The sequence below is a fragment of the Crocodylus siamensis genome, chromosome 3 (assembly GCF_052110815.1).
Source record: "Crocodylus siamensis isolate JL-2025a chromosome 3, ASM5211081v1, whole genome shotgun sequence".
Classification (NCBI taxonomy): domain Eukaryota; kingdom Metazoa; phylum Chordata; order Crocodylia; family Crocodylidae; genus Crocodylus; species Crocodylus siamensis.
In genome coordinates, this window is record NC_143397.1 from 17,924,412 (window position 1) to 17,940,889 (window position 16,478).

General features: G+C 40.5%; 1 protein-coding gene across 20 annotated transcripts in view; it reads right to left on the bottom strand.

Moving 5' to 3' along the window:
* The window catches only part of TCF4 (transcription factor 4), a 348,186-nt gene that overhangs the window by 57,160 nt on the left and 274,548 nt on the right, over window positions 1–16,478 (bottom strand). For all 20 annotated transcript variants that reach the window (XM_090037826.1, XM_090037830.1, XM_090037835.1 and 17 more), the window contains 3 exons: window positions 11,452–11,557; window positions 7,684–7,817; window positions 1,676–1,808 (listed from right to left, as the gene is read on the bottom strand). In XM_090037826.1, the coding sequence (XP_089893952.1) occupies window positions 1,676–1,808; window positions 7,684–7,817; window positions 11,452–11,557 (373 nt within the window). The remainder of the gene's footprint in view (window positions 1–1,675; window positions 1,809–7,683; window positions 7,818–11,451; window positions 11,558–16,478) is intronic.

Sequence of the window (16,478 nt, forward strand, 5' to 3'; positions counted from 1 at the left end):
ATACCATATTCCTTGCATTCAACAGACCCCTGAATAAAAACAGGCACTTAGGCTAGGGTCAGAAATTACACACAAACTGGTATAAGTGATTGGAAACCAGTTCAAGTCTGTAACACAACAAAAGTTCAGTGCACATAAATCACTTTCAAAATGGCTGAAACTGGTTTAAGATAAGCCTAGATGGATGTAGTATCAGACTTAACTGATTTAGGTTAAAACAGTTTATTGAACTTCTGTCTCAGATCCCCTTCAGATGCAAGTTAACTCATAATATCCCAGCATCCCAGGATGCTTTGCACCTTCCCCCAACCCTCTCCTCTGCCTCTCTCCTCCTCCCCTCCCCCCATTTTGCAGGGTGGCTGGCTAGCTTTAGCCCAAGCTATCTGAGTTGCTCCCCAGGGTCTGGCTTGGGCTACTGCAGGCTGCATTTCTGAAATCTAAAGTGAATGTCTATTCACTTGCTTATCAGTTAAATCCATGCAGCTTAGACTAACCTGCAAAGATTGAATTGATTCATTTTCAGGCTTTTTGACTGTCTGTACTTAGCCTTTGTTTAAAAATACAGAATGAAGAAAAAGAAGCAGACTGGCTAAATTCACTGATAACACCAAACGATGGGGAAGTGTGGTCACACAAAGTGGGCAGATCAAAACCTGATGACATTCAACACAGAGAAATGCAAGGTGCTCCACCTCAGGGGAAAAAAGTCCACATCACACTTCTAGGCTTGGCAGTGCTACCCTCACTAGCACCACGACCGAAAGAGACTTGGGGGTCATGACTGACGACAAGATGAACATGAGCTACCAATGTGATGCCACAGCCAGGAAAGCAAACAAAACCCTGGCTTGCATCTATTGAAGGAGCTTAAGCAAGACCCAGGAAGACTTTTTTACCATCTTCTTTACCGCCTGAGTCCCCAGAGTCTGGAATAGACTCCCCCCAGAAGTGGTGCGAGCACCTACTCTGGACACCTTTAAGATACATTTGGATGCTTATCTTGTATGGATCTTTTGACCCCAGCAGACTTTCTGCCCCTTGAGCAGCAGGCTGAATCCAATGATCCTGCGAGGTCCCTTCCAGCCCTAATGTCTATGAAATCTATGAAAGAATCTTCTCTTGAAAATCCTGGTAAGTATTGTAATTACCCAGGGGAAACACAGGCAGCTGCAGTTGTGGGGGAGAAAAACACTGTCTGCTCTGTTAACTCCTTAGTGACAGGACACTAAGTGTGCTGGCTGAGTCAAGATGCCCATCCCCTCTTATCTTTTGACTTGAGCTGGGTGGGCAGCCAGAAGTGCCTGCCGACTTCCACAGAGTCAGCCCCTGTCAAGAGAAAGTGTCCACAGCCAGTAGCAAAGGAGCCCTCCATGTAGCATGTACAGAATTACTTTCTCTTCCCCCAGCAAACAGAGGCTTGTGTAGCAGAAGCTGATGACACCAGCAGCTTTAATTACCTTGCTTAAAATGTGCACCCTGATTTTCAGCAGCTAATTTTTGAAAAACAGGTGTGTGTTGTATATAAGAAGTACAGTATGTTATAAAAAAACCTATTCCTGCCCTCTACATTTAGTCAGTGGTGGCATATTATGCTAAAGTACATGAGGTGTCAGGACACGTCATGGAATAAGAGTGCTATTGTACTCATTAGCAGGGAGATTTTTCTTCAACTCACCCATTATACTATCTGTTCCATTAGCAGGTGGTGTGCAGGAAGAAGCGCTGTAATGATTTGTACCACTGCGGTGGAAAGTGGACATTGGAGGAAGACTGGAATTGATGTCTGCTGAAGAGTGTGAGGGGTAGCTCTGTGGAAGACAGAATAAACAGTAGAACATTTAAAATAATGAAACATGAAAAAGCATAGGATGGTTCATTCTGAGCTGCTACACCATTTCACCCAAAGGAGAGAACAGGTCTTGTTGTCACAAGACAAAGAAATGATTAAATTTTTCTACTCGTATTTGACAGCTTCAGAAGGATATACAAGTATATCCGTCTACAAATATTTGATGGGTATGAATATGTAGGTTCATAACTGCTGCTAGTGCAGAAGTAATGGGAGGAAATTGAGAAAGAAAATTCATGCTACATATCAGAAAACCTTTGTGACAGTGATAGCTATTAGTTGGAGGAATAGTCTCCCGAGGGAGGTGGTAAAAACATGTTACTTGTGACATTTAAAACTAGACCTGACAAGGCACTAGAAAATGAACTGTAAGGAAACAAGCTGGCACAGAAACAAGCTAGTTGATCTAATGGGCCAAATTCTCTGCCCCACTATGGCTGTTTTGTGTTGCATTGTAAAGCTGGTGTATTAAGGTCTCCAAGAAAGTGTAAAGTGGGTGGTGCATCAATGTCATGAGCAGCTTTCTGGCCTCATCTGTACATGGGGTTGAATTTCTTCAGCTGAAATTGTGACATTGCATTGATTTAGTTAAACTTCACACACAACTTCACTTCTGAATCCTTTGTTTCATTTCAAACTAGCTTAAAGCAATTTAACATGTCCAGAGTTTTTCATCGTGCAACATTTTACTTTTAGTTACATCAGTATAAGTTATCTGTACAGGTAAGCCCCAGCACCATCGTTCTCAAAATTTTTGGACTTGAAGCACTCTTTGTTTGACTCAAAGCACCCTTCCATAACTTTCTGTGATTGAGTAGCACCTCACTTCAAGAACTAATATATTATAGTACTTACCTGCTTGCAGAGGGGCTGGGCCATGGGGGGAGGGCAGTGGTCAGGCAGAGATAAGCCTGCATTTATCTCCTCACACCTGCTTATCTCCTCAAACATTATGACACACATCAAAAGATCTCATAACAGTCCAGGGTGCCTCAACACCCCAGCTGAGAATCACTGCCCTAGAGCATCCTCATGTTTTAGCCCCCAGTAAAGGGGATATTCCTAAGAGAATGTTTAGAGGACAGCTATGCCTTTGTGATTGCTGCCCATTGTTACAGGACACTGAGAGTAGGAGCAAACTAAAACAACTATAACAGGGCAGGATCAGGGAAATACAGGAAGGCACGTCAATCCAAACTAAATGACCCACTGGTTTACTGTATGTAAGACATTTTAGTTTCTTAGCAAACAGCACACAAAACAATGGCCAACATGACTGGTAGACTTTGACTCTCCAGGTGCTCATTTACACTTAGGTCAACTGGGAATGGCCTTTGGCATGAGTCCGGAGGAGGGCTGGAACTCACTGTTCCAGAATGCATTAACTGCTCTGCCATGTTGCCAATATGAAGTTAGCCTAAAGTAATCACTTTTTCTACATCATGTGGTACAGTTCCAACCACAGGCTTGCTCTAAACAGAGAATCTCCACTATGACATTGTTGCTTTCTTAATGTTTATTATTCTACTACTCCTACAACACTTTTCATATTTAATTATGACGTTAAATATGGTTACCTCGTATTTTAAAGTTACCTCAAAGCATGTGAGTATATAATATAATTATAGAGATTATACAGGTAAAACCCATATTCTTTCTCCACCAAATCCACCCATCAAGCCTAATTAAAGTGTGAATAAAGATTCAGGCTTTGACTCATAAGCCACTTCAGCATTATAGTTGACAATCTAATTGGCTAAAATCATGTGGGTGAAGAGGATTTGTCATATGGTCCAAAATAAGTAAACAACAATTGTTTAAGTTGACAGTCTAACTGTAAGTGATATCACCACTACTTGACTTCTGTTCCATGACACACAAACAAATTGCTTCATGATCAGCAACTAAGAATTTCTCATTTCTCAAGGGAAGGAATAAAAGGGCTGCCGCCAAACGTATCAGGAGAAACACAGCATCTGCCATAAATTATAGTTGGACAGAAATTGTACTTAATATTACAAACAACTTAAAAATTACTATAATCTCTGAGAAAATAAGAGTAATAGACAACAACCGGGTTTTTTTGGACTGTATTTAGCCCTGCAGCAGTTCCAGTTGAACCAAAGACATTGACACTTCCTTCAGTTTCTTGTCGCACTAAAATCAAAGACTTCCCAGTGCAGTCCAAGTATAAATGAGGTAGGGAAGCAATTAAAATATTACTTTCTCCTCCCACTCCATGCTACCTGATGTTAATTAGTCTAAGTGCAAAAAATAATATGAACCTGACATGTAGAGGCGTTGAGAGCTTGCAATTCACACTGAGGTCAACAAGTATCTCACTGCCTCTAAAAATTAGGTTAAATAATTATTTCTAGACAAAATTTATACTAGGTGTGTCTACACGTGTGCTTTAATGTGCAGTAGCCTACTTTACCACACATTAGAGTGTCTTGGCAAAAACCATGCTAATATGCTAATGCACCAAAATTAGGCTACTGTGCATTAAATGTCACTAAAAAAGAGTGTGCTTTTGCTACTGTGCATTAGACCAGCCTAATGAGCATCTAGTGAGTACCTCACATTAGAGGTACCAAATTTAATGCACAATAACAAAAGTGCATTAATGAATGTGTAGACACACCCACTGTCTAGGAGTTAAGACTGAATGTCCCTATAATTAAATAACAAAAATGGATAATGAAGGCACTTGGACAACCTTTATTCTGTCTTGTACTGACATCATGCAAGAAGCAAACAATTCTGACTAATTAGAAAAAACATTTTTTAAAAAGACAGGTTATTTTTTTCCTCTTATTACTTTACTATATGATGGAGTTAAGGTTATTTTTGTGTCCTTATGCCCTTGGGCATATTATATAGATGTGGCGTACCAACTATTTGATGTATCGAATTTTAATTTCTTTTTTAACTTTAACTTAGTTATTTATTGATCCTGTGGGATTTGAAATCTTGAACTTCTTGCACTGTTTTTTCAGATCACAAAACTAAATTCATAAACTTGTTTACTTTAAAATGAAGCCCATATTTAATTTTATGGAGAGACAAACTCCTTCAAAATTCAGCCCCAAATGAGCAACCCTTTTCTCCCCTCTGCCCAATGCTTCTTTTTCCTAGTCTCTAACAAATGAAACATGAACAGAAATTATGATGGAGTTGCACTAAAAGAGCAAGAAATGAGGATTCTCTGGGTGTGTCTATGTGTGCATTTATGTGCTGTGGTTATTGAGCATTAAGTTTAGTACTTATAAAATAACAGGTACTACCCTAAATGCACAGTAACCAACACTACTGTGCAGTAGCACCAGTGCACACTTCTTAAGTGATGCTAATGTGCAGTAAACTAATTCTACTATGCATAGTGCAATAGCATGGCTTTCGCCATGATGTGCTAATGCTTAGTAGAATTAGTTTACTATGCAGTTAGTGTTGAATATAGACACACCCTTTGTCTCCCACAACTATAAAAGTGTATATGTTGGAGATAGTAAAACCCCTCCTCCTTTTATCAGTTCGCTCTTTTCTCTTTGCCCAAATATATCTTTTTTGGTTTCTAATGCAATGGGAATTGGCACAATCCTATTTTATTGTTACTGCCTAAATTTAATGGTAATATTAGGAAAATACTCTTAAGGTTGTGCCCATACAAGGTCTCAGTTTGCCCTAGTCAAATACCACTGATTGAATTAGCCCTAGCAAACCAACAGTCCAACTACAGTTCCAGGGTGTCCTAGTCCTCCTGCTGGGAGCATTGTGGCATTGTGTCGTGTATCTGTGGAACCAGGGTGGTTTGTGGAGTTTCAGAACTGGATTAAACAAGCACCTGTATAGGATGGTTTGCATAGGGATGGTGCTGCCTCGAGCAGAAGGGTGGCTCTTGATAACCTCCTGAGTTTCCTTCCAGTCCTATTTTATGTGACTCTTCTAGATAGGTAAGCAGCATATATGTGGCTAAAGTTACCATGTAAGAGACATTTCAGGCCACTTACATAGAATATAGATCCCACTTCCTTTTAAACAATTCATCTTACTCTCCTGAGCATGTTACTTTTACCACTTTCACTCTATGGAAACCTGTTCTGTCTGAGAAGGCTTTGAAAAGACTTCCTGCTGGTGGGGAGAGCAGGGATGGGGCAGAGGCACAAGGAGAGTGGAGGTATGATTTAAAATCCTCATATGACCTAAAATACTTATAAGTGGCCATATAAACTATTTATCTATCTAAAGACAGAGTTGATTTTAGGCCATGGAAACTAAGGAAACTAGCTTTACAGGAGAAAGGTGCAATTCACCAAGAACAAAATATTTTAAACAAAGTTTCCCGGAAGCTTTTTTGGAAGCTTACTTTGTAAAATATGTGAGATATATAGAATACATGAGGGTGTAATAAAGACTGCTTAGTGCCCTGAGTATGGGATACCCATTTTATTCCCATGTAACCAGTCTGTGACTGAGTTATAATCAGGGATCTGGGTTTTTGTTTCTGGAAAAATGGAGTAAACCACAGATTTTGTCTTTTAGCAGAGGGAAACGCAGATTTCTTGTTTTATCAGAGAATGTGAAGATTTTGCAATTTTGCAATGAGCTCCCTGCAGGCTGGCACGGTTCCAACCTACAGGGAGCTGGGAGCAAGAGGGAGGAAGGCAGTGAGACAGGCATCCTGCAGAGCAGCTCTAGCAGGTAAGTGGGGGGAAGAGGGGGATTGAGCCGGGTCGTGTTTGGAGCCCGGGGCCACAACGTGTGGCTGCAGGGCCCCAGCAGGGAGCAGGAGGGGCCGTGTGTGGCTCATCTGTGGGAGGGAGAGGGCTGGATCCCTGCTGCTGCGCACACTCCTGGGAAGCAGGGGAGACCCTGCCCCCCGGAGCTGTAAGTGAGGCAGGTGCAGGCTGCAGGCTCCTGCCCTGCTTCCCTCCCCCAGGGCCTCTGAAGCCCATCGGGCATGACCTGATACAGTAGGCAACAGCTGGGCCATGTGGGGATCTCCACGCTGTCCTGGCAAGGCACCCTTTGCATGGGCTGCTGCTTTGAGGGCCTCAACACTGTGTGCAGGAGGCGCAGAGCTCACAGCAGCGAGCAGCTTCTCCACACAGCCCCTCTGCTCCCTGCCGCAATGGGGTGTGCCCATCATCCCTGGAGAGGGATGCAGGGTGGCAGGGAGCAGCGGGCCTGCACAGAGAAGCTGCTTGCCATTGCGAAGTCTGTCCTGATTTCCTCCTCTGGGGCCTCCGGGACCTGGTGCAGCAGGGAGCAGAAGGGCCTTGCACAAAAGCTGCTCACCGCTATGAGCTCCACACTGCTCTGGCGATGAGCCTCCTGCATGCAGAGCTGATCCCCTTAGAGCAACGGCATGCACAGGAGGCATGTCGCCAGGGCAGCATGAAGCTCACAGCAGCGAGGAAATCCCTGCATGGCCCAGCTGTTCCCTGCCATGTCAGGTCATGCCTGCTGGTCTGTGGAGGCCCTGGGGGGTGGGAAGCAAGGCAGGAGCCCATGCCTGCAGCCTGCGCCTGCCCCACATACTTATCTGGGGGGCATGGATGTTGGGGGAAGGGAATGAGAGGCATGAGCAAGGACATAGGGGTGGGGCTGTGGGGGGCCTTTAATTTTAACCATGGATCTGGGGAGGGGGGTTATTAGAGAATTTGTATTTTTTAGCAGAAAAGTTGCAATTTTTTAAGAGGGAAAACCAGGATCCCTGGTTATAACAGTTATCTCATAATCAATAAAAACTCTGTATCACTTCCTGTCTTTATATATTTCCTCTCTCCACATGCACATGCTCCTTTCTTTGCTCCCTCACACGTGTCTCTTACCAAACGGTCATGCGGATGCAGACTGCAGTAGCTACTTGACTGTGGAATATGAGAAGAATTGCCCAACATTCCTCCATAACCAGGCTGATTCATCCCACTGGAGGAGCTCCATGGGTCACTGCTGTGATGACCATCTGTAAAGCAGAAAGAAAATGTGGCTTTTCTGAAAGCTCTAAATCTTGGTTATAAAATAGTTAAGCTTTGTTTTCTTATAAATAACTAGCCTAACAGAGCTTGATATGCATAAAATGTATTTCTGTTTGGGTTAATTGCTTACATTAAAAAACAGTAACCATAAAATGGATGCTATATATTGCTTGTCTGTCCTAAGGGCTACACAAATGTAACATAAAAGCATGCTCTTAAATAAAAAATTAAGCCAAATGGAACAATAGCAAATAGTACTATCATCTTCACTTATTTCAAGCCAGTTCTATAACTTCAAGTTTCTCTGTAGTTCTGGTCTTGCTGTTTTACCATTAATTTAAATATGTAAACCCCAAGTTACTGTAAACTTCAGTTGGAGCAAACTATGAGTTTCAAAAGAAAATTAAGTGTTTCCAAACTGAATTTGGAATGATCTAACAATTTTTGAATAAGACATCCTGGACACACTGGCTTTGGTGCATCATTGTAATTTTTTTAGCCTTTTGTTTTTAGAGTTGCCTTATCTACACTGTACCTTCTTCTAGGGTTTTAATAATTCAGCACCAAACATGCACATCATTTCCATTTCTGAGTGACTTTATTGTGGTATAACAAAATACAAACTGCCCTTGAGATGTGAAAAGTTCACACCTGAAGTTTACACCTGAAGCTAAGTCCTTAAAAGGGGTAGCTATTTTCCTTACTTTTAACTAGTGATTTAGGTCAGGGACAGACATTCAAGAAGCCTAAGCCTGAATTGATTCAAGCCTTGCAGGTTAGTCTATTCTGGCTATGCTAAATTAGGTTGAAACCCACACAGACATCTGAGAAATGCAGGGACATGCCTGCAGTGCCTCAGGCTAGAAGAGGTGGGGCACTACAGCAGCCCTCCCATCCCTTCCACAGGGCTGAGCTGAGGGAGGCGGGGCCAGGCACTGGCAGGATGCTCTTATTATTCCCCCCACTCCTGAGCTGCCCAGCAGGGAATGTTTGTCACCCCTAACTCAGTGTTTATCAACTCATTAAGAAAACAAAGGCTCTCTCCATTAACTAATGGAGCTCTTCTTATACAGCTCTTCCAAGGAAGAAGACTAAGCTGAAAAAAGCCTGTCTGCTTCGGTCCTCTCCCACAGCATGGACCGGACCGTAGCCAGCGCATGGTCTGCTAGTTAATGCTGAGGTGTCTGCGTAAGGCGGGGGGAGAGGGATATAATCCCTGCTTATCAGGGGGAAGCCAGGCAGACATTCTGTACCTGCAAGTCTGTGCCAAGCTCCAGCCAGGGAGCAGAGGGGCAGGGCCAGCCCTACTAGTGAGCACAGACCCCGCCCAGCCCAGAGAGCATGACAGGATGCTGGGGGTGTCTGGTTTATCTTAAATTAGCAAGGGGTTTGGGACAAATATTGCATAAACCAGTTTTAGCCAAATCAGTTAAGTCTGATACTACATTCAACAAGGTTTATCTCAAACTGGTTTCAGCCATTTTCAAACTGATTTATATGCACTAAACATCTGTTCTGTTACAGGTTTAAACCAGGTTCTGATCACTTAAACTGGTTTATGTGTAATGTATGTTCCTAGCCCTAGCAAGGAAACAGTAATAATCAACATGCCTTTTTTTTTTTCCCTTTCAGTATGGAATGATCCCATAAAATTAAAGCCAAATAAACTATTCATAGGTACCCTGAATCCTATATCAATAGAAATTTACAAACCAAATAGGATAATTACAAAATTTGAAAAGATTCATATTCTGTATTAAAGTCTACATAGGCTTACTGTCCATAGAAATGTATTGGTTTCACTCTTTTTAAATGCTGTTAGGACTTTTCATTTTCACTATCTACTGCCTTCCAACTTCAAGACACAGTTAGGATAGATCAAGGGTCATGACAAAAGAAGCACTGTCTGTAATGATGTTTTCCTATCACTGGGCATGTCTACACGTGCATTAAGGCATTTTTCCTAATGCACATTAAATTTAGTACTTTCCTTGTGAGGTACTAAACAAATGCCCATTAGGCTGCCTTAATGAACAGTAACAAATACGCATGGTTTTTAAGTGATGCTTAATGTGCAGCAGATTATTTTACTGCGCATTGTCATAATTGCACTGTTTTTTACGTGGCACTTTAATGCACAGTAAAATAGGCTACTGCACATTAAAGCACATGTATAGTCACGACCACTGTCTCGTTAATAGCCCATTATGAGTGGTAATAAGGAATTATTACACTACCGCTGATGAAGGAAACAACCTAAAATCTGCTGGGGTTATAGAGTAGCAAGGCAGAAGCAAGTGAGGTGAAGAGGTAGAGGACACAGCCGTGAGGTGATGGCTTGCTGCTTCTAACAGTCAGGTGTGATGGAGCACAGCAGACAAGCCTTTGAACATATGAATAACTGTTACCCAAGCCAGGTGGAACTGACTGTTTTTGCCTATTCTTGATGCAGCAGCTCAATCAGTCTGGGGCCTAACTGCCTGATTTCCTGGTGTGATACTAAACAGATCCTCTGCCAAGCTCCAGCTTTCCTCCTTGTGCCAGAACTAAATATAAAAAATAATGGTAGGGCCATGCCAAAATCCCAGATGTGAGCATGCTCAATTAAATCCCTCATATGTAATATGAAGGCATGCTTTGGAGACACTATAGATTCCAGCATGAAATGATTTATTTTTATCTGAGGTGCTAGTCTGGTGAGTCAAAGGAAACTGAAGTATAGATGTGTAGTTTCTATCTGCCATGCTGGTTCACTGAATCATAGAGTGGGAAGAGACCTCCAGGGTCATCTAATCCAAGGTGAAAGGTGATGGAAGAAGGAATCAATTTTATTCTTTTGGCAGGGGAAGACAAAGTAGAGGACATCTGAGCCTTGTTCCTGCACACACTTCTGAATGTGCTTAGGTGAAGATATCCAAGTAATCCTATTCAATTAAATGTGACTACTCATGCATACATGTTAAGAAGTGAATAATATGGTCCTAAATAGAGCAAAATGCGGACACCCCATTTTTGTCTGGGGATAATTCCAAAAAGTCTAGGTCTTTTGACTAATAAATTACTTGGAACTTTATTTTAATGGGATTCATATATGAGTAAGTGGAAGAAATACACTGTTAGACTTTAAAAAATGAGTGACAGTGAATCTATAAAATCTACTAACCCATTTTCAAATAAGAGACCCTATGCAGTTAATTAATTTATACTATATAATGTCTATGCATGTATATTAAGTGCATATGCTCTACACTGTAAATATTATACATTTTATAGACTCTTTCATACACATACATGTGCACACACATTTATACACAAAGAACACTCACCTGCTGTGTGCATTTAGTATAATGCATGTGCATGTATACAAACACATTGAAGAGTTGCCTAAGTAACTTAAATGATAAGAATTGGCTAATCTTTTTCATTATTCCATTTCATTACCGGATCAAAACAAGATGTTCATAGCCATAATGGCCAAATGAAGACTTGCAGGTCTTCATTTTAATGGTAATGTAACAGAGCAAAGGATGATAGTCTAGCCTGTCTCTAATATGTATAAGCCAAAATATGAATACAGAAAATGTAAGCACAATAGATTTCCCTTTGAAAGCAGCATCCTACCTTGCATGAAGAAGGAGCTAGGAAAAGTGCTGGCTGCTGGTTTTGAGGATGGATAACCAGGTGAATCCCTATTGTAGTCGGCAGTGCTTGCTGACGGGGCATAAACCTGAGGAAAAAGGACTAATTTAGTATGCCTTTAGCAATGACTGAAGTATTTCAAGGTATGTGGCTTTAAAATAGAAGCAGGAAAGAAATATTGAGGGTTTTTTTTTTCCTTGGTCAGTTTAAATCAGTTTATAACACTATACAATACTTTTCTTGGAATACAAAAATCCTCAGCATTTGTGTGACTGGAAAATAAATGGTAACCTTCAGAAGAAACTCAGGTATGATATTTTCCAGCTTTACACAAGAATATTTGTGAAGGTTTTGCCAAAATATGTCTTTCATCTGATACACTGTTTAACATATATATATATAGAATAACTGAAACATGAAACAATATTGATTTATTATATGAAAGTACAATGATTTTACAATTTTAGAGATGCAAAGGAAGGCGATGCAAGAAGTCACATTTGTTCCCTCAACTAAAAAAATGTAATTTAGAATATGTGCTAACTAAAAAACTGAAAATTATAAACATATCTTGGGATATTAAATTCCCAGAGTACTTGCTCCTTGCAGAGAAGCTTGAAAGGAGTACTAAAAAACCTGGATCTACACAAGACCACCAACACAGCATGTGTGTGTCTCAGAAGGGGGAGGGAACACGCTTTTTAGTACTTATTATATTTGTGTGTGCAACAAACTTAGCATGTGTGCCAAAAAACTAATTTACTTACATTTGTTTACTAATACACCAGAGATTTCTGTAATGTGCTTTTTACAAAAATAGCTCTTGTATTTTCTTGTTTGCATTTAATTTGACTGGGACAACATAAAAGAAAAAATCTGGACTCATAAGGTATAGTTTAACGTTGCATTTTATTTTGCTATATATGTTTAAACCCTCAGTTTTTTGTTTCTGATTAAAAAGTTCCTCTCTCCAGATGGTCAGGAAGACTGAAGCACTGTCATCATCTTGATGAAAATGGATACCTTCCTGCCTCCATTTTGAAGCAGGCAGCAGATCACAAAATTGGCAGTGAGCCTACTCTGACATTCACAGGTCACAGCGAAAGGAAAGAGAAATCCACCAATAAAATACAACTGAAAGCAACGTTAGGAAAAAGCCCATCTACGTCCAGCCTGCATTTCACAAACATTGCAAGAAAAATTCCATTCCTTCCATCAAAATAAACAGCAAACAAAGGGCCAGAATCTGCCACTCTTACACCGAGTAACTTACTCTTTGAGTTGTCTGGTTGATTTCAACACGGCTATTTGATGAGCAAGATCCTACTCTACCTGAGTAAGGTTGATAGAATTACACTTTAGACAGTTTGGCAAGAAAATTCACGGACTCACAACAGAGGTTTTCTATATGTATTTAAATACAAAATGCTCACATATACCCCAAGGGAATTTTTAAAATGTTTGTATACTAAATATATACATTCAATAGATTGTAGTGCCTTTCTGGGAAGGTATACAGGGCACTATACATGAAAAGTAAAAATATAAACTCTATAGTAACTTCAACGTTTTTTCGTAATTCAGGCCTGATCCCTTGAGGGCCCTCAACTCCCACTGATATCAATTCATACACTCTGCACCTGGCAAATTCATGAAAAAGGAAATACATGTAATATTCAGAAGCTACTGATGTACTTTTATTTGCTTACTATAAGCAAACTACCAGTCACAGAAAGAGAAGACAGAAAAACTTGCTTGAAGATTTAATGTTAAGGGAAAAGGACATAATATGAGTCTGAACAATAGCAGAAATAAATCTATACCCAAGCCCTGACAACAATAGCCAGTAGTCATTGATCAGGAGATGCAGAAGAATGAACAATAGATGCGGACATGATTTAAATAATAGACCACAATTTTACTAACGTGACACTGAAAGACAGCCATCCCTACACCCTGCTCCCATTTACCAGGGATTTAACACGGGGGCCAGTGTTAGGTTTCAAGGGACCAGACATGTAACCAATCATCTTTCTTGGCCTGCCACTGCCAGAGGTCAGCTCTCTTTGCCACATCTGTGAAGACCTTAAATCCAATAAGCATAACACCACCAGCAAAATCCAGGGATTTATTTACCTCTGGCTGCTTGCCCTATTACCCTTTTACCCATACTGGACACCGGCTGCAAGCTGTGTCCGTCTTACCTTTCCTAATATAAACTTTCAAATTCTACTATTTTCAATCCAATTGTGCCTCCAGGACACTAAGGCAGACAAAGGTAAAAAAACACACACGCGCTGGACTTCAGCCAATTTGGCCCTAGTGGGAGAAAATCCTTCCTGATCTCAGAACAGGCAAACGGTCAGCTGTTCTACATCCTGAAAACACAACCCCTAGGCTACTGCTAAGGGGAGGGCAGGTTGGTAGCTAACGAGGCAAAAGGGGCAAATACTAAGTGGAATGGAGAGGAGAGATAGGGGAGTCATGCAACCTGATCAATACCCTAAGCTCCAGCCAACGGGAAGATGGAGGAGCCAAGAGGGAGAGGGGTCAGCTCCTACCTTACCAAGCTGCTCTCTCAAATCTCCCCTTTCCAGACTCTTCGTCACATCCCCACCCGTCTAGTCAACATCCCCTCCCACGATGCTGGATGACTGAGAAGAGTGGATTTTTTCCCAGAAAAATGTTTACGGTACCTTCTTGCTGCTATCACAGAACAATCATAATAAGACAATGGAAATATTTAGAGAAGTCCTTAATGGCAGAATTAATGCTTTAGCAATCGTCTGCAGACAAAAAACACAAAATAGACTCAAATTGCAGTACACTTAGTATATGGTACTATCGTTTTATAAACTACTGGCCAGAAAAGAGTGTTTAGTCTTTTATTCTAAACACTTCAGATATTGCTCATACTTTCAAAAAAGCAATGTGCCTATTGAAACAGATTAAAAAAGCTTTCTATAGTTGCAACAGAATTTTTTTTTAAAGGAGTGAAATGATTGACATTAAAGGTTAGATTTTCTGCACTGTGGCATTCACCTTTACTATAATTACCCCAATTCTAAAAATATCATGATAAACTTAACAATTGTGGGTTGTTAACATTCATGTTTAAGAGTGCCCAGTTGAGAGCATGTTAGCCTTATTCTGCTGCCTTTGTGCTTTAAAATAACCTGTGGTAAACCACATGATGGTTTCTTAAATTACAGTATATATGAGAAAGAGATGTAGATATCAGTAATATTTAGTAACACTTTTAAAGTTGAAATAGTCTCTTTCAGTTACTCTTCCACCCTTCCTCTCTTGTTTTTCAGTGACTCTACAACTTTGAAACCTCTGATTTTTACTTACTTAAAAATTTTAAAACAAAATTTGCCATTTTAAAAAGAGGGATTGTAACTGGATTTTATTTAAAGTTCTTTATTTTTCTGTGAATTTTGTGCTTGGGAAAGGCAACATGCAACAGTCCTGGCAAGTGAAGGTCATCTAGCAACAGGATATGGGCAGCTACATTTACACTTCCTCACATTGTCTTGCCAAGGTCCTTGCCAAGGACCAGCCCTTTGCTGTGGACTCTTTTTCTGTGGAGTCCATGAACAAGAAGGTCAGCCAAGCACTGGAACAAGCCCACGAAATCCTTTCACATAGCTAATTAAACAGGCATTAGCTAGGCACTACTGGCCTGAGCTGGAGTTTAAGTGTTGACTTCAAATAATAAAAGAGTCATTTTTACTCCAGGATGCTCTCACCTGCCTCATCATCCTTGTTTTCTCCTTGAGCTTCCAGCCTAACATAACTCTAATTTGATAATATTGTTCACAAGTGGACACTGGAACCGACGCCTCTCCGCAAAAGCAGCCAACAAAAAGCCAACAACAGACTTATCTAACAAAAGTGTTGTAATTTTTCTCTCTTAGAAAAAGATAGAAGATTGATCTTTTGTAATTAAAAAGTCTCATTTTCCCCTTAATTTCCAGCCTAGGGGCTTCAAAGGTGGGTGCTATGATCAGAGTGGGAAAATGTCAAGACAAAATATTTAAAATTTTTACAGTCGTATCACATGCAATTACATACAACATATTCCTGTTTGATAACAGTCCATGTATCACATATACCTCACAGGGAGAAAAATCCTGAAGAATTAACTGGAAATAAACAATGTGGAACTTACCAGTCAGATTGCTATTTTAATTCGAACTATCATGCAAAAAGATCATTACTCCCTGGAAAAATAAAGGGGCTGCTAACTAAAAAAAAACCTCCCCCAAAATAAACAACAAAAAAATAAACCCCGTCCTCTGTGATTACTAATTTGTCTTGAATTAAGGAACAAGCTTACTTTACATGTTCCCACTATTTTTGACAAATATCATCTTCCATTTCTGTGCTTTATGGTGCCTTTCTCTCCATTTTTGCTTGCTGTCTTCCCAGCTTCCCCCCTGCTATGTTCCCCTCCTTTTCCATGTCTTCTCTCCACCCCCTGTTCTTTTACTGACTTGCCTCTTCTTTCCACTGACTCCCTTGTGTTCTTCTGTATGTGCAAGCAACAACCAAAGAAAACCTGATAAATCCCAGTCTGACCTCTGAAGCTGCCAGTCAATAAAATAGATTCAGAAAGGAAAAGCAGGATACTATGGAAGGAGGGGGTGAAAAGGGCAGCACAAGAACCTGAAATTTTAGGTTTCTCCACCTTACATGGCTTTGTAAATTTGGTGGCTTCCAGTGACCCATCAGTGACAAGACCTGGCAATTCCTAGTTAATGACATATTTTTAAATGGACCATAAGACTCAAAGCTAGAAAAATGGCCAAAAAGTTATTGTATCAAATTCAGAAGCAGTGTACAAGGCAGTAAAAAATGGAATTTGTTGTGTTGTAGGTAAAAAAAAACTAATGAATCCGCTTTCCCTACATTCCCAATGTAATTTATACCTACTAGCAAATTTCAAAAGGGAGTCACTTAAAGCCCCTAAAATTTTCTTATCTACTTTAAACATCACCTCTGAA